This window comes from Lampetra planeri, chromosome 29, assembly GCF_965212315.1.
Source record: "Lampetra planeri chromosome 29, kcLamPlan1.2.h2, whole genome shotgun sequence".
Lineage (NCBI taxonomy): Eukaryota > Metazoa > Chordata > Hyperoartia > Petromyzontiformes > Petromyzontidae > Lampetra > Lampetra planeri.
In genome coordinates this window covers 11,333,882-11,353,998 of record NC_136135.1, presented here as the reverse complement: position 1 = coordinate 11,353,998, position 20,117 = coordinate 11,333,882, and the positions used below count along the sequence as shown (strand labels likewise).

The following is a 20,117-nucleotide window of genomic DNA, read 5'->3' as shown; positions in this document are numbered from 1 at the left end:
AAAAATCTTCCAAATAAAGCACCGTCCACCAACGCTGTGTGCAAAAATCCCAGCGGGATGCAAGTCAAACAACAACAACAACAACCACAAGACAACTTAGATTCAAACATGGCCATACCAAAAAAACTTTTCGAAATCACCAAATTTCACAATAAACGACATTAACAAAATATACTAGACGGGACCCAGAGATTGAGTGGGGCGTGTTTTCAGACAATGGGTGGGGCCCGGAGGTTGAGTGGGGGCGTAGTTTGAAACTTTGGCCGGAGGGGCCACAGGTAGAGTGGGCGTGGTCTGCAATCGAGTGGGCGTGGTCTGCGAGCGAGTGGGCCTGGTCTGGGTGCTGGTGGGCGTGGTCTGCGAGCGGGTGGGCGTGGTCTGTGTGCTGGTAGGCGTGGTTTGCGAGCTAGTGGGCGTGGTCTGAGAGCGAGTGGGCGTGGTCTGCGAGCGAGTGGGCGTGGTCTGGGTGCTGGTGGGCGGTGCTAGAGGCGAACAAAAACTGCGCGCGAGCGAGACGCCGGACTGAAGCGTGTCGAGTTTAAGTCTCGCTGGCTTTAGTCTCTCAAGTTTACGAGAACAACAACAACAACATCAAGCAGCAAAGTGAAAGATGAACTCGACTGACTACAAGGAGCGCACCTTGTTTGTAAGCAATGTGGACCCGCAAGTGACGGAGGGTCTGCTGTACGAGCTCTTCCTGCAGGTACGAACTGCTGTGTTCTGCGGATTCTTGGCGCGTCTCTTACACGAGCCGCCTCGGGTCTCGTCCACACCATAGGCACTTGCACAGTTCGGCAGAGTTACCACGTGTTGTGTTGTCTACACGTGTTGTCTAGACCTGCTGTCTGCAGTTCAACGTAGTCTTGAGATCGTCATATACATGGCCGTCACGTACAGTCTATAATTCATCACCACAGTACTAGGCACACTCCAGTTCACTTTATCTATAATAATGAGTCAACATCTACCACCTGGATACAGCCGAGTTCGCTTGAGAATCCATCGTGCAGTCCACCACCAACGCACCGGCTATCTACACACACGGAGTGGGTCTCCAGCAGGGCTCCGTGCGGCTTACCCCGTGGTCTTGTCGAAGTAAATTGAGTTTGTGATGGGACTTTGTAGGATGGACGGTTAGATGTATAAGGGGCACGGGGTGACCAATGAGGTCTGAATTCGTCTGTAGTAAGGTAGGGGCACTGAGAAGGGGTTGACAGGGTTGATTATAGACAGATACCCATAGATACCCATGTAGATACATAGAGACCCATAGAGATACATAGAGACCCACAGATATACACAGAGACGCACAGATATACATAGAGACCCATAGATATACACAGAGACCCACAGAGATACATGGAGACCCACAGAGATGCATGGAGACCCACAGAGATACATGGAGACCCACAGAGATACATGGAGACCCACAGAGATACATGGAGACCCACAGAGATACACAGAGACCCACAGAGATACATGGAGACCCACAGAGATACACAGAGACCCACAGAGATACACAGAGACCTACAGAGATACATCGAGACCCACAGAGATACATCGAGACCCACAGAGATACATCGAGACCCACAGAGATACACAGAGACCCACAGAGATACACAGAGACCCACAGAGATACACAGAGACCCACAGAGATACACAGAGACCCACAGAGATACACAGAGACCCACAGAGATACACAGAGACCCACAGAGATACACAGAGACCCACAGAGATACACAGAGACCCACAGAGATACATAGAGACCCACAGAGATACATAGAGACCCACAGAGATGCATCGACGCCCACAGAGATACATAGATTTCGCATACCTGTCAACCCATACGGTTTACTCCGTATTATTGTACAGGGGAATTGAGTTCTCAGGTCCATACGGCGTACAGCCCTTTCAATGTGGACAACAACACGTTGTGTCTATGTGTTTGTATTTCTCGCTTGTGATGGGACTTTGTAGGAACAACGTTGAGATGTAGAAGGGGCACGGGGAGACCAATGAGGGCTGAATTTGTCTGTAATAAGGTGGGGGCACTGATCAGGAATTCAGAGGTATGCAATATAACAAGATACATTATTTACGAATTCCGTAAAAAAATATTCCAAGAGCCGCCAATTCTTGTGGTAAATTCGAGACGCTGGGCTCTTAATGAAGCCACGAAGCAGTCATTAAAGTGCCGCAAGTTGCGGTCCTCGCTCATCCACAGGTGCGCGTGTGGACAGGGCTGAAGGTCAGCACCGTTTATTATTGTACACTCACTCGCTGTTTCTCAAACAACGCATGGTCGATTTACGCTCTTTACGCCCCATCACTATTTATCAACAATTCCACCCACGTACAAAGAGCCCCCGCGTTTAGCCTTAACAGACTGTAGGGGCAAGTGCTGTTAGCGAGCATCGTACTCATTTGAGGCTGAGTCGACCTAGGGGAGGCCCAGGACCGGTTCGGATAATCGTCACTGGTGTTGGTCGTGAGCGAGGATCGAACCCGGGTCGCCGGGTTCATAGCGCAGCGCGCTAACCACTACACCACCGCCCCCCACACACACTGGCACATACGCAGGTATGTCTAAACATTCACAGCAATGACGCTACAAACTACAATAACCTTGACACGTGAGGGCACAAGTACTGTTTCGACTGAACCCTCTGTCTCACTGATTTACTAGACCGTGTGGACAAATTTGCTTCCATGACGAACTTAAACGACTTGGGTGCCTCCAGTGGCAAGATGTTCTTCTTGGTTCTTTCAGGGAAGGCACGTAGAAGGGAAGTAATAAAATAATACAAATAAAACATAATAAAATAAAATAATTCTCACGACGTTTCGGCTACAACGCAAGTAGCCGAAACGTCGTGAGAATTATTTTATTTTATTATGTTTAATTTTTATTATTTTATTACTTCCCTTCTACGTGACTTTACCGAAAGAACCAAGAAGATGAATCCCTGCAGTCACGAAAGCTTTAAATCGAAATTTGGCAAGATGTTATTTTCCTCGCCTGATATGCAGGAGATCGTGGGTTCCATCCCGACCCTGACGATGCCTGCTGTATATTTTAAGTGTTCTTTCTTTCCCTGTGGTCGCGTGGATTTTTCTCCGGGTCCTCTGGTTTTTTCCTCTACATTTACAAAGATGCCTGTTACACTATTTGGCTGCTGTACATTTCCACGTGATAAGCCACTTCGTTGACCTATCATGTGTGGCCAGGTTGCTTCTGAAAAAGAGCTATTTAGCACCGTGGGCCTTACCTGGTAAAATAAAATAAAATGTTTAGTTTTGGTTTTGGTGTAAACACTGGAGGGTACCATAATGTGACCGCCCCTCTTATTAGTACGCCGGCTCCAAATTCCCCCATCAAGCTCTGCGCATCCTCTTCGTATGAAGGCATTGTGGGCTGATTAGCGTGGGAGGAAACCGGAGAAAATTAACGCGAGCGAGGAGGACACAAGTTATCCAATGCAGGTGGAACAGATGGAAATGATTCCATACTGCCATCCTGACGAGCCAGTGTAGAGGGCACCTCGATGCCCACAGGAGGTGGAGATTCACGGGATTTGTGCGTTTCACCAAACCTTTCCCTAAGGCCACGTTCATTGCCTCCCACCGCCACCTGGCACAAAGCAAACCAGAAGTGAATTCTGTCCTTTTTGGTCAGAATTAGTGACATGCTCTGACACTACAAGGCACTTCCTTGTACAGTTCATGTAAATTATTCTTTGATGATTATTTGCAATATTTGGCGCCTGTTATACAGCAACATAAACCCCTAAGTTATGTGTAATATTAACCAAAGTGCCAAATTGCTGTAGGTGTAATGTTCGGACTTTGTCTTAAATAATCCCTAATTAATACTCGTTTATGAAATATCATTGCTCCAAGTTAGTTTAATGTGCACTTCACAGCATTATATTGCCTTAGCTGCACTGGTCACCAAAATTTACACCTAACCCCAAATCCACCCTTCACTCGTGAAACATCGTATTGTCTGCCTGGCGCATGACATTAATGAGCAGCGTGGAGACATAAACAACAAACAAGTCGGCATTGGCATGCTGTGTTTACTTTTGAGCTTCGGCAGTGTGATTTTCAACTTTTTTCACTCATTTTTGGGAGTCCTGCAAACAATCTCCATGATACGCACGCCACATTATATTAGCTCACTTCATTTCACATCTGTCTACCTAGTACAGTCGTGCAGTATATATAATTGGGAACACCACAGGTACTCCGTCGACAGATCACATGTAATGGGATAAAGTGTGGTCATACCAAACTCCTCCAGGATGTCTGACCATCATAGAATAGTAGGCCAAATATCAGCTGTCAAGTTTCCTGTAGTCGGGGCTCTTCCGGCAGCATCGGCGTGAGCAAGTAATTGCAAAGATGCCCCATTGCACCTATTTTAAGTATAATATTTTTTAATAAATCGATTTGGCCAGGTTAGGCCCACTGAGCTGTATAACCCTTTCTAAGGAACGACCTGGCCGCAAATGATAGGTCGACGAAGTGGCTTATCACTTGAAAATGTTTAGCAGCAAATGTTCTACGTATTAGACTGCAATAGATGTGGGCTGTGGTCTCTTTCTCTGCAGGCTGGGCCCCTGTGCAAGGTGGTGATCCCAAAGAGTAAGCCTGGCGTGCGTAGTCTGAAAGCGTTCATCACGTTCAAGCACATGGAGTCGACCCCGTATGCGCTGGCTATGCTTCACGGCATCTTGCTGTTTGGAAAACCCCTGCAGCTGAAATTCTACCGAGGCAAGTGTCAGGGCTGCTCCCTGCTTTCTCAAGCACAACACCAAGGCCTCATGCACACCGTATTAAAGGAAAACTCATTCGTTGCTGTGAAGCATTATGGGTAGAAGAAAATCTAAGCAAAACCCAGTTCTGTCTACTCATTAAAAAAACAATATGGTAGTCTATCAGACCATTGGCATTCCAGACCAGTCGAGGTATTCCGAGATTTACGAACGTTCGGTTTACGAAATTTTGCGTAAACGCAATTGACAAATTATGGACACTTTTCGATTAACGGAATCGAATTTCCACATTAACGAAGTTTCACACGGCACACGCCATGAGATCAAACAGGAAGTCAGCATCATCTATCCGCGACAGCATCACGGTATCCCTACAGTGCAACATTAACGCCTCTCCAGTCTTTTGGTGAGTTCCCTGACATTTTTTTTTTTACGTAAAATAATCTGTCATTTCAATGTTTATGTTCTTTATTTTTATTTTGTTTCTCTTGTGAAAAGTGATATCGGTGTATGTTTTTAGGCTAGTAGTAGAGTTGGAATGACTGTCCAAAACACACTGAATTTTTTGTATTAAAGGGAAAAGCCATTCCAATTTCTGAAAAAAAAATTCGTACGTTTTTTTTAGGAGAACTTATCCCTTTCGTAAATTGAGGGTTAGCTGTAGTATCAAGCAGAATTAGTGGTGGCTCTTCGTCTTAACAGGCGTATCGCCGTGTTTTGTGATGGGGCGGCTTGCGCGCTCGGCCGACGTGAACCACACAGTGCCGAATGCCCTGCTGGTCTGCCCGGAATTCAGTGGTGGCATCTAAATATATAAAATCGCAAATCTGTCTGTCTGTGTGTGTGTCTGTGTGTCGCCGGACCATACGCAGTTTCATTGGACGAAATGGTTTCCCCTGGCAACGGGTAGCGACGCATTCGCTGCTGGGTGGACGCCATTTTTAATTCCCGTTAAAAATATGCGCACGCATTAATACGCGACTCTGAGGTAAATTCATCAAAGTTTCACGTCATCTTCACTCCCCCCCAACCCCAATGTGTGCAATTACTATTATAGGGTCGGTAGATAATAAAATTATAGCGATTAGACAGTATTATTGTAGCGCGGGGGGGGGTAACGGCCCCAGTACCCAGCCTCAGCCGGGTGGGCAATCTAGGCGAGGCCGGAGGCTCTGCACGGTACTAGGCCTCGACACCCCACCTGTGTCAAGCGACGACTTTGTGGTATAAACTCGATATACCCAGCGTTGCCTGGGGGGAAAATACATTTAAAATCTTCTGAAAACTTTCAAACATTACATACCAATGAAAAAACAACTGTGTAATTACTTTTAAACCCGACGTGCCAAGAATCGATTCTTTAAATGTTGACTGTACAAATAGTCATTAAGCTGGCTGAGCGTACTGGCAGTCTATAATGTAGACTGTAGCCTGGTTATTAAGCTGGGTGGGTGTACTGGCAGTCTTTAATGTAGACTGTAGCCTGGTTATTAAGTAAAGTGAGTCAATTTGTAACACGTAGGCTTTCGCGACCATTATAAACAACGTTATTGGGTTTTGATCGCCTTATTTATTAATGTGTTGTAACCCTCCACCACCCGACACGGCCAATCAGTAAAAAAGTGTCACGTTGATAAAAGACTAATAGTTCACTGCTTTAGCCCACCGGTGTGTTGAAGCGTGAAACCACAACATTTACCATTTCAGAGTACGACGTTTCGCTGATGCTGGATGCAATTACCAGCGAAACGTCGTACTCAAAAATTGTCTGTCCGTCTGTGTACGCTCGCTTGCGAGGGATTTGCCGGGAGGCACGTCCCGTGCCCCGCGATGGGAATAGGCATGTCAGTTTTTTTATCCGTCACCTTTAAAGTGTTTTTATGATCGATTTAGTGTTATTCAACTTTATTTTTTTTTTTCTTCTGCGTATATATGTAAGGTTATTAAGAAATATATTTTTCACCCGGGCAACGCCGGGTACTTCTGCTAGTGCTTGAATATACTAACATCACGAATTGACCAATGTATACAAAAACACATTTTCTGACGCGATTTTTCACGTGAAAAACAGAAGTGCTCGTTCTCTGTTGTCAGGTGACAGAGAATTTACATCTGTAGTTTTTATGTGGTATCACTGTAATGAGCGCCTGGGGAAAGGGGATGTCTCTGGCACATTGAGTCAACCTCAAGGCCTTCCTACGGGGTTCTCAATGTTGCATGGCTCTCGTGTCGAGCGAGACTCCTGATTTTGGTGCCAAGTTCCTTAACAATAGAACAGATATACTCAAACAACCAATAACTAATCATTTATAATTTTCTTCATCATTTTTATTAGTATGAGATGACATAATATGTTTGAGACAAATGAGTATTTAATCAGGCTTAGTGTGGCCTGGAAGCGTATTATTAAATAAATATAATATAAAATACAATTTCAATTCCTTATAAGGGAAACAAATACCAATGAATAACAATTGAATGATTACCAATCTATATAATTACAATACCCTCCCCGCCTCAAATCACTACACCTTATTGAATTAAATGATGACGTCACCCTGCTGCTGCTCTATTTAAGACCGGGAGCAAGTGGAGAGCTTTACCATTCTGGCAAATCGCCCGATGAAGCTGGATGTTTTACCAGTGAAACGTCACTCAAATTTTAAATGATGTTGATTCTTTCTTCAACACACCGGTGGGCTAAAGAATTATTTTGTCTTTTGTAAACGTGACACATTTTTTACTGTTTGGCCATGTCGGGTGGTGGAGGTTTACGACACATTTATAAATAACGCGATCTAACCCAAAAACCTTTATTATGGTACATCCACGACAACACTCCTTGAAATTATAAATACTCTACTGTAGTGTACCCTGCAAAGGGTGGCTGAGTAGCAAAGAAGTTAACAACCTTGTTCAAACTATTAGTGTTCACTGCTAAGAATGTTATATCCTAGCTCCGTGGTGATGCATTGGTGAAGACGCCAAACAAGAATATCATCTTATAATCTGTGCGGCCTTAAAAGGTTGTATGACGTCGCTTCTCAATAGTAGAATGGAAAAGGTAAAGGTGCAGTATTGAAATGACTCTCTCGAATAGAAAAAAGAACATGATTCATCATTTAAAATCGACTTACACTCACGGGAAGGTATCAAAGCCTTTGCGTCAGAACCTATCGGTGTCAATGTATACAAAAGGGGAGGAGGTGGCGATGAGGTTTAACAGGTTTCAGTGTACAGTACATATGTACTTCCTGCCTCGGCATTCGCTGCTCTGCAGCAGATACAACATGCCTAAGCCCGGATCAACGTTCAGAATCAGAATCTTTATTGATCCTGGAGGTGAAATCCGATGAGCTATGAAGCTCTTTTTCACAAATGCCCAGCAGGGGCGCAGGGTCAGGAAGTTAAACTAAAACTAAACTAGTTTTATTTTACCAGGTAAGGCTCACTGAGCTAGAACGCTCTTTTTTAAAAGCGCCCTGGCCACAAATAATAATTCAACAAAGTGGCTTATCACGTGTAAATGTATAGTAGCCAAATAAACGTTTCCTCCCCCACACACAATTCCCACACTTTTGCTCTCCTTTCCCAACTCCATTGGCTCCCTGTCTAATTTCGCTGCCCGTTTAAATGTCTCACTCTGGTCTATGAATCCCGTTCATTGTCTTTCCCCACCTCATCTTGCCTCTCTCATCTCTTAATACTGTGGCCCATCACATCCTCTACGCTTCTGATCTCTACCGTCTCTCTCTCTCTGCCTCCCTCGCCCTGTTGTGCCTAGTCTTGCTCTCTCGTTCCTTTTACTTTCTTGCTTCCCTTCATTGGAACTTACTTCCACTGTAGCACATAAAACAATTGTCTTAATTTAACCCTTAAAATCAATTTGTTCTTCCTAGCCCAGGGGTCGGCAACCAAAATAACGAGCCATTTTATTTATTCTGTAAAAAAAAACTCAATTTCTAGAGCCGCAAAGCATGTGAATACGAACCGGTGGTCCTTAGCCAATATCGTCACGAAACAGCTCTTAAAGTGCCACATGTAACTCCGGAGGCGCAGGTTTCCGAGCCCTGCCCTAACCGTTGCTGTTCCTGCTGCTACTCCCTGCCCCAGCCTCCCAGCTACGACCAGGCCTACCACGAACACTGCCCCAGCTGCTACTCCCTGCCCCAGCCTCCCAGCTACGACCAGACCTACCACGAACACTGCCCCAGCTGCTACTCCCTGCCCCAGCCTCCCAGCTACGACCAGGCCTACCACAAACACTGTCCCAGCTGCTATTCCCTGCCCCAGCCTCCCAGCTACGACCAGGCCTACCACGAACACTGCCCCAGCTGCTACTCCCTGCCCCAGCCTCCCAGCTACGACCAGGCCTTCCCCGAACACTGCCCCAGCTGCTACTCCCTGCCCCAGCCTTCCAGCTACGATCAGGCCTACCACGAACACTGCCCCAGCTGCTACTCCCTGCCCCAGCCTCCCAGCTACGGCCAGGCCTACCCCGACACAGCTTAACCACTCTTGCCTGTTCTCCTGTCACCATAACTAATACCACCATGTTTAATAACCCCGCTATTTACCTCGACTACTGCCATCTCCATGTACAATTTCATAATTGCTGTAAAGCGCCTTGAAATAAAACGCTATATAAATCTAGATAAGGTAAGATATTACAATGCATATTGTCATATCTTTGGTTATTGGGGTACTTTCTTTTCAGATAATCAACTTTGTGAGAGAGAAAAAAATTACTTTCATTATGTGAGGTTGCTTGATTCCTCTTATGTGTCGTCTGTTTAGTCACGATTGGGTAGACAAGATCATTAATTTGCTTTGTGGGTTTTATCGGTGAAAACTCATGGAAAATAGGAAGATGCATAAGCGATGTCGTGTCGTGGCACATTGTAGGTAGTGACTTTTATCAGACTAATGCTTGCAGGTCACTGATGCAAATCAGACTATCCTGGTCTCTTTATTTTACACCTGGTTAAACAAATAAACTTGAATATTACCACACATCTGTGGTGGAATATGCAGTAATTGGAGATGGTGACAGCGGTAAACATGAAATCATGAATTATCATCATCCTTGTAATACAGTTCAGTGTTATACAATATGTTGAATGTTTATTTTATATTTTGACAGCCTATGCCCAATCTGCACTTGATTGACATCAACCTAAAGAGTTGACTTCTTCTTCCGTACAGCTGCTGATGTAGAGCAACAACTACATATCTCACATTCAGGTGGTCAAGCCAGACAACAGTGCCAGGAGTACAGGAGTGTATAATCGCTGTGATGTCTCTTTTATCTTTGTGGATCGGTCGTTGCGTCGTTATACGTTGCACGGTCTCTGTTCTGGATGACCACAGTCGCACGCTGCTGAAGAGTTTTTCATTTTCCATTTGTGCATCATCCGGTATTCGCAACTACCGCCATGGTTTGTGTGGATGTGGTTTAGGGTGGACCATGAGCTTCATGGAAGATCAAACCCTCCAGGGATCTTCTGCGTTGGGTCTTTCACTGGGTGTTTGTTTGTGAGTTCTTTTGAACTCCATTCAGCTCACCAATCTTGATCGGGGTTAAACTTGCATTGTTGAAGGTTAAGCGCATGGGTCCAAAAGGGCTTGCGTGACTTCAAGCGATGACGTGGGAAGTTATTGAGGTCCTGACGAGTGGGAAGGCGACCGTTTTTACTCGATACGCACGACTTCCTGAAGGGTTGCAGCATTGCGGCGGATGGGTGAGGGGTGATATTCGTGACACCACAGGCAGCCAAGGTCTTTGGGTCCATTTGAGGATTCCAGTGATACACCACATTGAAGTTGTCAGGTGGACATAAACTAGTGGAGTGTGACTGCTTCTGGTTCATACTGTTGCACAGTACTCGGCTACAGAGTACATAGGTTCCTTCGTTGATGTCCGTAGCACGGAGGGTGCTGATTCTCCCCAGCTTGTGCTTGCCAGTTTCCGGACCAGGCTGACCCTTGTTTTGGTCTTGGCAGCTACCTTTTTCAGGTGGTCATGGAAGGTTGGCGTATGGTCCAGCTTCACTCCAAGATAGATTGGAGTGGGGTCATGTCGCACCGTGTTGCCACAGAAGGTCACTTTCAGAGTGTGCTTGGTGCTCCTATTATCAAGATGAAATGCAGTGATCGTTGTGGGGATTTGGCTTGAGCCTCCATTTCCGGAAATATTCTCCCATGGTGTTGAGGTCTTGGTTCAGAGTGGATTCGATGTCGTTGCAAGTGGCTGATTATGTTGCCAGGGCAAGGTCATCCACGTTTTCACATTTGCGCGAGCCGGTTGGCAGCATGTCCCTCATATAGACATTTATGAGCGTTGGCGCGATTACTGAAACTTGTGCCAATCCATTGTTTAACCGGGGTGAGCTGGTTTTGTCGGCCACACAGACACGCAGTCAGCGATTTCTAAGCATCGTCCACATCAGGCGTATTGTTTTGAGGCAGGGAATGGTCCTTTCGAGCTTCAACAATGAGCCCTTCATCCAGACTGTGTCGTAGGCCCATGACAAGTCCACGGCCTCGGATGTGCATCGCAGGGGCCAGGAGTTAACTAACCCAGTACAATACTTTAAATATTTTCACAGTCAGGATCGTAGCTATTAATATTTACAATATGTGGCAACATGATTACCCTCACAGCTGTGTGCCAATTTTAAGTACATTAGAGATAATGAGCAGTGCTCAGTCTGGGTGTTTTTTATTCGCATTGCGTTGTTACGTAATCCAGCCATCCGGTCAACCCACTAGGGGGCAGCATTGACAAAAAAATCCCCCTTAAAATGTTCAAGCTGCTTCTCGCTGATTGAGACCCAAAGTCTTCCAAGATAGATCTGGAGAACAGCCAAGAAGTGTACAGTAAAACACGAAGTCGGTGCAGAAAATAAGGAGATAACCCAACAGATTTTGAGCACTAAATTATCATCGTCTTCCTCGTTGTGAAGAATATAAGCAGCCCACACCTCCGATTAACGCGGTTGGCTACGTATCTATGTATCTATGTATGTTGAACCTATTTCGCATTGCACGTAGCCAGCTGTGCTAATTTGAGGTGCGGAAGACGTTCATCATACATACATAACTCCCTTGCTTGATTTAAATCCCGCCTTAAGACATTATTTTACTTCAAGGCATTTTCTCCTGATTAATTTTGTGATGTGTTTTTGGGAGTGTGTGGGGAGGGGTATTTGTATCTGTGGTTAAATCATGAGTCTGCTTGCTTATATTAGGTTTTAGAATTGCGCGAGTTATTTACTTGCTTGCTTTTAGCGCTGTGCAGCGCCTTGTGACCTCTGGGGGAAACGCGCTTTATAAGTGTAAATTATTATAACTAAATCAATAAGCACATAATACACCTCCTTCACGTACATGTGTCTACCCCTCTTAAAATATCACAGTCTTTTTTTACACATCGCATCCGTGTAATCTGTGCTGAAATTACTCGCTCCCAGAAAGGCTGCTCCTTCCTGGCATGTGGAGCAAAACGTCGGACATTGTACCAAACAACACGCGGTATAACCCAAAAACGCATTGGATAAATGCATTATAAGTTTCCGCATGTGCTGTCTCCACGATTTCCTTCCCACTATTCCGATCTTTCACCGCCCACTCTACCGATGTTACTGCCTTCCCATCTGCTCCTAGGTCTTATGGTACAAAGGAAAATACCTGTTACTAAACGAGTTGATGTTCTGCTTGATGTGTTCAGGGAGTAAATTCGAAACTCAAAGAAGAAAAATCTTGCAGAACAGGTCCGCTATTCTGCACGGAGACGAGGCCCTATCATACAGGTGAGGTGTAGCGCTGCTTGTCCACATCACAGACTCGATAACAAAACCTTATTCCATTCAGTCACTTGAGTGATGTGTTCATGGGTAAGCTTGGTAGAGGTGCAGCTCCGTCATTACTTGCCCAACCCACTGCTGGGGGAAGGGCCTACACCGGAGAGTGAGAGCTCTATAAGTCGTGGTTCTTATTTCAACCATACTTTACCACACCACCACCACTCTCCGATGCAGTAATTATGTGATTTAAAAAGATTACCGTTGCAGTTGACATTGTAATTACAGCATCATGGTAATTAACTGTAATTACCTACGTTTATTACTGAATTACATCTTAAAGTGAAGAGCCAAGACCACTTGACTGAAATCTGTAAAAATAAAAAAATCTTCTTCTTGGTTCTTTCGGTAAAGTCACGTAGAAAAGGGAAATAATGTCTTTCTGACAGACCTGTTCTTCGCCTGAGGACGGCTGTTTGCATTGAGGCCGAAACGTCGTGAGAATTAGTTTATTATGTTTTATTATTATTACTTTATTATTTCCCTTCTACGTGACTTTACCGAAAAAGAACCAAGAAGATGAATCCCTGCAGTCACGAAAGCTTTAAATCGAAATAAAAAAAATCTGTAAAATTCCCAGAATACATCTGGAGGAAATTGTTTAAATGTTACACAAAAATGTTGTTTTACAGACACGAGCAACCCGCACATACTTTTAATCTTATAAATAACCATGTGTCTCTTCCACCTTTCTCGCAATTTGACTCGGTGTTTATCTGTTTTTCGGTTCCTCTGTGCATGGCGATGTCACCACCGCACACGTCAACTTGGGAGCATGGCACCTAGACCACCCGGGTTATCCAGCCTGAACCCTTATTTTCTAATGCAGTATGAGCATGATTATTGTGGGGAAAAATATTCGTACTGTGTGTTCTTATTTAAGAATGCATGATCATGTTGTGCCGAGTCATCGAGATGAGTATCATGGCTCCTTGAGTTACTGCTACCGGTTAATGATTCAGCACTGCCTGGTGAAACTTGGAGGCCTCTCATTCTTTCCATTGCATTAATCATGGTCCCCTTAGCCGAACTGACGTCCTCTGAACCTTGTACTGTTTCTAAACCCGCCTTGTTTCTTTCTCCGTATGACTCTCACAACCATCTGACAGACCCGAGAAAGGTTTTTAGGCATTTGCGTCACCAGTAGTGGGTAAACACTAAACGTTTAGTTTCGATTATAAACATTCCACAAGCTGTAAAGGTGATATTCACTTCGAGGTGTCGCATTTATTGCTATGAAATCTGCTCTTAGAAGGGTAATTTATGCTACTACTAGCCATACGCTCATGCACTGCTGACTTTGGCAGTTCCCAAGGGAGGTTTCTTGACATGATGCCGATGTTGATGTATGTTGAACTTGTCTCCTTCCCCCGCACCTCCGATTAGCAGGGTTGGCAACGTACGGTGCGAAAGAAGTTCAATATTATTCACGCATACACACCACTCAGGATTTGAAGCTTTCGTGACTGCAAGGATTCATACTCTTTGGTTTTTTCGGTAAAGTCACGTAGGTAAAAAAAAACCACTTGGGCAGTTGTGCTTTCGCTACGTTGTCCCCATCTGAAGAAGGACGCTTGTGTTGTGCCCGAAACGTCGTGGTTTAATTTAGTTGTTTTCATTTATTTTATTTTATACCTACGTGACTTTACCGAAAAAACCAATGAGTATGCATACAGACCATTTGTGAGAAATGCCATGAATGATTGGCACTCCCCTTTGGCAATTTCTCTGCGCTCCCCTTTGCGCCGACCTCGGCACCAATGTGATGTCGTTTTTGCCGTGGTGCTGCAGTCACCCCGCCGCACAGCTCCCCGTCACGACGCCCGCTCGCACAGCACGGCACCCCGGCACGCTGCCCTCAGCCGCTGCGGCGGCGGCGTCGTCTCCCCCAGCCGTGCGGTCCAAGGTGGGTGGTTGGCAGTGGCAGACACAGGGTAAAGATGGGGGGAGGGCATCCCCCCATCCTCCCCCGGCCCCCCCTTGCTTGGCAAGATGTTATCTCCCTCGCCTGGTATACGGGGGGCTGTGGGTTCGACCCTGACACCTGCTGTATATTTGGAGTTTGTGTGGCCGTGTGGATATTTCTTGGGGTCCTCATTTAGAAAGGTACCATGAGAGTATTTGGCTTTAATGAATTTCCACGTGATAAGCCACTTCGTTGGGCTATAATTTGTGGCCAGATCGCTTCTGAAAAAGAGCTACATAGCTCTGTGGGCCTCACCTGGTAAAATAAAAAAAAATAGTTTAGTTTAAAATGCCAAAAATGTATACATTGAGAGAGAGAGAGCGAATGTGATGAAATGTATGTATGTTGAACCTCTTTCACACCGTACATAGCCAACCGTGCTAATTGCAGGTGCGGATAGAGGGATGAGAGAGAATGTGATGCGAAAGTGATGAGATAGTAATGAGATAAAGTGAGATAAGGTCAGTTCATTTATAAACTATTATTTGAAATGTTTGTATTAATGACTTTATGTTTAACCAATTTTTATATTTTATGTAATAATTTTCATGTATTTAATAGCTTTTTTACGTTTATATTTAAGGAAATTAATTTAAAATTTTGGTATTCGTAGGCCAATATCGTTATCCACGAAATTTGCTATTCACTAGCATTTCCGGAATGTATCCCTGGTGAATAACGAGGGCATACTGTACCTTATATCTACCTACCAAAGAAAATATATTGAACATTTATTTTATTTATTCACGTAGGCTTCATTTAAAAATCTTGGAATTTAAAAATGGCCAGTAAGGTTGTCGCAATATCGCGGTACTGTACCACGATATATCGTACAATATAATGTCCAAGATAATAGCAACATCAATTTGGCACCATATCCTCATATACTGGCTCTACTTGTTCATTTCATTTAGTTTTAATGTATGTCTACACAAAATACTTTTGAAGAAATTAACTCGGAAATCAAGGTAGTAAATGAATAGCTATTCATTACATTTGCCCTTTACAACTTTTTGGGTAATGTACAGCATGGCAATTGTATAACGTCATCATTTTTGCAGTCAACGTAAGTGTGTAATTCCTTGAGTGTAACTGGCACCGTGTGCGTTGTACGCATCATAGTCTGTAATGATTAGAAATGTTGATGGAAGCATCGGCAACAAAGACCCAGAGAGAGTTTATCCCCAGAATAAATTGTTTTATATCCAGGGTTGTGATCACGCCAGGTATTGCAGCATCATTTCTAACAGTGCAGCCTTATTGCCAGTGAAGTTGCAGTGAGAAGTAGATTTGATCAATGATGATGACAACAATATTTACCAAACCTGTCGCCCTTTGTTAGGTTGAACCATCACCATTGGCCGATACACGACAGCTGTTTATGAACGCCCTGACTTCCCTGCGTGTTGAGCAGCAGCAGGCAATGCAGTCGAGGGAGCAGGGTCACACCGAGAGGCAGGATCCACACCACAGGCGCTCAGCTGCGGAGCTCGGAAGCAGTAATGGATCTCTGCGGCACAACCACAGCGGCAGTCGCAGCAGCAGAGACGAAGTTGGGAGCGTTGGAGACCGTATTGAGCGAGACGGCTTCACTGGGCTTGAGGGTGGGAGAAAAAGGGACCTCAGAGCCAGGCTAGGGCCAAACAGAAACCACAGGCAGGCGGACAGCAGATATAAAGGTGAGGACCCCAGCATGGAGTTCAGAAGGTACAGTGGAAGCCCTGATGGCCGAGATGACACCGTTTTTGTTGACATGAGCCACGGTGAAGACAAGAGGAGTTGGTCGTCGTCGTGTGTTTGGCAACACAAGAGTCCGAAATCTAATGATTGGGAGAGGAGGCAGGAAGGAAATCATCCTCGAGGCCATGATTCCAAATATCGGCAGGGAAGATCAGAGCGAGATTACTCTCCTGGTCTTGATTCTGCATGTCGGGAGGGAAGATCAGAGAGAGATTACTCTCCAAGTCGGTATGCTAAATATCGGCAAGGAAGATCACAGCGAAGTTACTCTCCTGGTATTGATTCTGAATGTCGGCAGGGAAGATCAGAGAGAGATTACTCTCCTGGTCTTGATTCTCCATGTCGGCAGGGAAGATCAGAGAGAGATTACTCTCCAAGTCCGTATGCTAAATATCGGCAGGGAAGATCACAGCGAAGTTACTCTCCTGGTATTGATTCTGAATGTCGACAGGGAAGATCAGAGCGAGGTTATTCTCCTAGTCTTGGTTCTGAATGTCGATTGGAACGATCAGAGAGAGATTATTCTCCAAGTTCAGATGAAAAGTATCTGCAAGGAAGACCAGAAAGTGTTTATTCCCCACATCCTGATGCCAGGTATCGGGTGAGAAAAATGGATGAAGCATATTTAGGGAGTCCGGAAGATCCATTTCGGGCGCAGAGTCTGGCAGTTCGTTTGCACTCCACGCATCCCGGTGCGAATCTCCGTCGGGAAATTTCACAGCAAGTCTATTCTCAAAACGTGGAAGGCACGTGTAGAGCAGCTGTGCAAATGAGTCGCACGATCCCATCACGGACTAAGGAAATGCCTTCACGGAGCTACAGTGACCACTTGGAGGATTCCGATAGAATAAATCTTGTTTCTCAGAATAATTTGAGTCGAGGCAATGGAAGAGTCAATTCCCAATCTCATCTGACTGCCATAAGCAAGAGAAGGAATGACGAAAGAGGTCCTGTTTATGCTGATGGCGATGACATGACACTCTACGACCGCAAAAGGAGCTCTCGTGTTGTGTTTGACCAAGAAGATGAATACGACAATAGCCGTAAGATTGACGCTGAGCGCTGGGAAGCATACCACACCGACGTGGTTGAACGCAGCCTTGAAGCAAGCTGTCGAGAAGGACTGAACGTGCCGAGACGGAGCGAGAGCAGGTACCTCACAAAGCGAACGGCGTTCAAGTCGGCCAGGCAGTATGCATCAGACGATGGGACAAGTCTCAAGATTACCACGGTGTTTAATTCTAGCTATTAGCTGCACATTTTTGTCAGAGTCCAGAATAATTTGTCGACACGCCATGGACAACATGTGTCGTGAGCTGACATGCTACAAGGGTTTAGATGTTCCATTAGGAATGTTCTCGTTACCTACACCATAATTTAGTGATGGTTGCATTCATGCTGCAGATTAATCAATGTCACATATTTACACTATGTGCACTATTAAATTTGAAAAAGGTGTGTTTGTCCTTTGAATGTGCATCAAAATATTGCATTTCAAGGTCGTAATTTACAATTGGCCCAATTGTTTGATGGGTCTTAGCATTTTCATCTACGCCATCATCTTCTGCTGTACAGCTCATAGTTCTATTTAATGTAATTAAATGGCCAATAGCGATAATGGATGCCCACAAATTGCGAACCTTTTGCAACGGGCGGCACAAATCGCGCGACCACTCGGCCCTGTCACCGCCCCAGCACCTGATATTCACCCAAATGTGCCACCGGGGATGACTTCACTGTGCCATCCCCCCTGTAGTTGTCTCCCCGTGGGTGTGTTCCCTCCCTCCTGTGGCACTCCATTGCTCGTCTCATTCTCCAGTTGCCATCCATTCTCATGGTTCCTTCTGAACGAATAGATGTTAATTCCCTCGCCTAGTATGAAGGAGGTCGTTGGTTCGATCCCGACCCTGCCGGCCATATATTTGAAGTTTGGATGTCTCTCTGCCTGTGGTTGGGTGGATTGTTCTCAAGGTCCTCCGGTTTTTCCCTCTACATTTAGAAACATGCGTTGTAGAGTATTTGGCTGCTATACATTTCCACGTGATAAGCCACTTGGTTGAGCTATCACTTGTGGGCAGGTCGCTTCTGAAAAAGAGCTATATAGCTCAGTGAGCCTTACCTGCTAAAATAACAACAACAAATGGTTTAGTTAACATTGCCTGCAATCGTGGGTTCTTCATGCCTTCTGATTTAGAGGTTTACTGTTTGTGCCATTTGTTCTAAAGCAGGGTCCTTCCTATGCTGCTCTTGCAAGTGTTTAAGGCTGTAAATGAGAACATCCTCGCTCTCCCATCTTCAAATGTAGTGCCTTCAAAACAGAAAATAAAGATTGTGTGCGAGTACAAGGCTCGTTTTTTGTGTTTATTAGCCCTGTGGGTTTTCTTTACTTCTCCTGAGTGATCCTGAGTAATATTCCAGAAGTCGGCCTTCTCAAAATGAGTGCACATCATCGATGAAAATATGACTTTGTATTTGTGCACATGCAGTAATGCATGCAGCTGTAAACGAAGAAAAAACACAATTACATGGCATTGTGCAAGGAATTATTAACACTTGTCTTGGCGTGGTAACAGGAATTCATACTCTGGTTCTTTCGGTAAGTCACGTAGGTCACATAGGTGACTTTACCAAGCGAAGACGACGGTCGCTTGTTGTTGCGATCGAAACGTCGTGATCTCTTATTTTTCTACCTACGTGACTTTACCGAAAGAACCAAAGATGATGTAATCCTCATGTAAAATATAGGAATACTTATTTTATTGCGCAACCTTTGTTTTCCCTATTTCTTACCAAGTGGGAACGCAACAGATATGTGGAGCTCGTGGGCAGTCATTGACAAAAAAAATACGTTTTCTATTAAACTCGCTTTCCTACCCGGCCTCGCCCGGGACTTGGATTCATCACGCCCGGTCGCCTTTGTCTCCCCAGTGGCGATGTTCACACACCACACTAGTTACTCGTTTGAGGCTGAGTTGACCTAGGGGAGGCCCAGGACCGGTTAAAATAATCGTCACCGGTGGTGGCCGTGAGCGGGAATCGAACCCGGGTCGCCGGGTTCGTAGCGCAGCGCGCTAACCACTACACTACAATGTGTTACGCTTCCACATGCGCGGGTCACGTGACAGATTTGACGTCACAGCTCACTTGCCGTGCAAAAAAATAAATGCATTATTGAGCTCACCCCCCCCCCCCAAAAAAAGAAAGTCTATTTTTAAAATGTTTGCATGGTGTACAGTCTGGAAATTACCCACATGGCAAATTTCAAGTTTGTTGCATGTCGGGAAGTACGCTAAATATTTTGAACAGACACATAATAACAACTTTGCCTTTTATATATATGGAGATGTTCATGTGTATATCACAGGATGTCGCACAAAGAGCAGTTTTCAAACTTTATAATATCGCATTAGCCTTAACTTCCTTCAGTCGGTGACAATGTATTTCTGATTCCAAAACAGAACTGTGGGTTTAATATGATACGCTGCTTGGAGCTGTAGATGGTGCTGTGTAAATGAAAATTAAAAAAGTGAATCAAAAGACTTAAACAAAGCTTAACGTTCTTATCAAGATCAAACATTTTTTGCTAAACAAATTGTAATCAAAAAGTAACTGCCCATCTTGTCGATTGCATCAATGCGCATAAACATATTTTTAAACCACATTAAAGACACATAGCCTTTGTGAATATTCAAACACATTCGGCATCTCATGAGGAAGCGCGTCGCGGTCCTCCAAATAAATGTGTGAACAGATGTGACCGAATGACAGCAG

The 20,117-nt window shown here is 44.9% G+C and overlaps 1 protein-coding gene across 2 annotated transcripts; it reads left to right on the top strand.

Moving 5' to 3' along the window:
* Positions 1-442: 442 nt before the first annotated feature.
* LOC144728671 (uncharacterized) lies at positions 443-19,534 on the top strand. 2 transcript variants are annotated; one of them, XR_013587550.1, is made up of 5 exons: positions 451-703; positions 4,614-4,776; positions 12,508-12,589; positions 14,432-14,546; positions 15,949-19,534. XR_013587550.1 is itself a non-coding variant. In XM_078608258.1 (4 exons), exons 1-4 carry the CDS (start codon positions 611-613, stop codon positions 16,241-16,243), a joined length of 513 nt encoding a protein of 170 aa, XP_078464384.1. In that variant the 5' UTR covers positions 443-610; the 3' UTR covers positions 16,244-19,534. The 2 variants fall into 2 exon arrangements, 1 of the variants encoding a protein (XP_078464384.1); XM_078608258.1 differs by lacking the exon at positions 4,614-4,776 and having other exon boundaries at positions 443-703; positions 16,021-19,534.
* Positions 19,535-20,117: the final 583 nt, after the last annotated feature.

Excerpts from the sequence above, each read along its gene's own strand:
- LOC144728671 (XM_078608258.1), top strand. The coding sequence starts at position 611 with ATGAACTCGACTGACTACAAGGAGCGCACCTTGTTTGTAAGCAATGTG. Across the intron at positions 704-12,507 it reads TGTACGAGCTCTTCCTGCAG|GGAGTAAATTCGAAACTCAA; the intron begins GTACGAACTGCT and ends TGATGTGTTCAG. Across the intron at positions 12,590-14,431 it reads GACGAGGCCCTATCATACAG|TCACCCCGCCGCACAGCTCC; the intron begins GTGAGGTGTAGC and ends GTGGTGCTGCAG.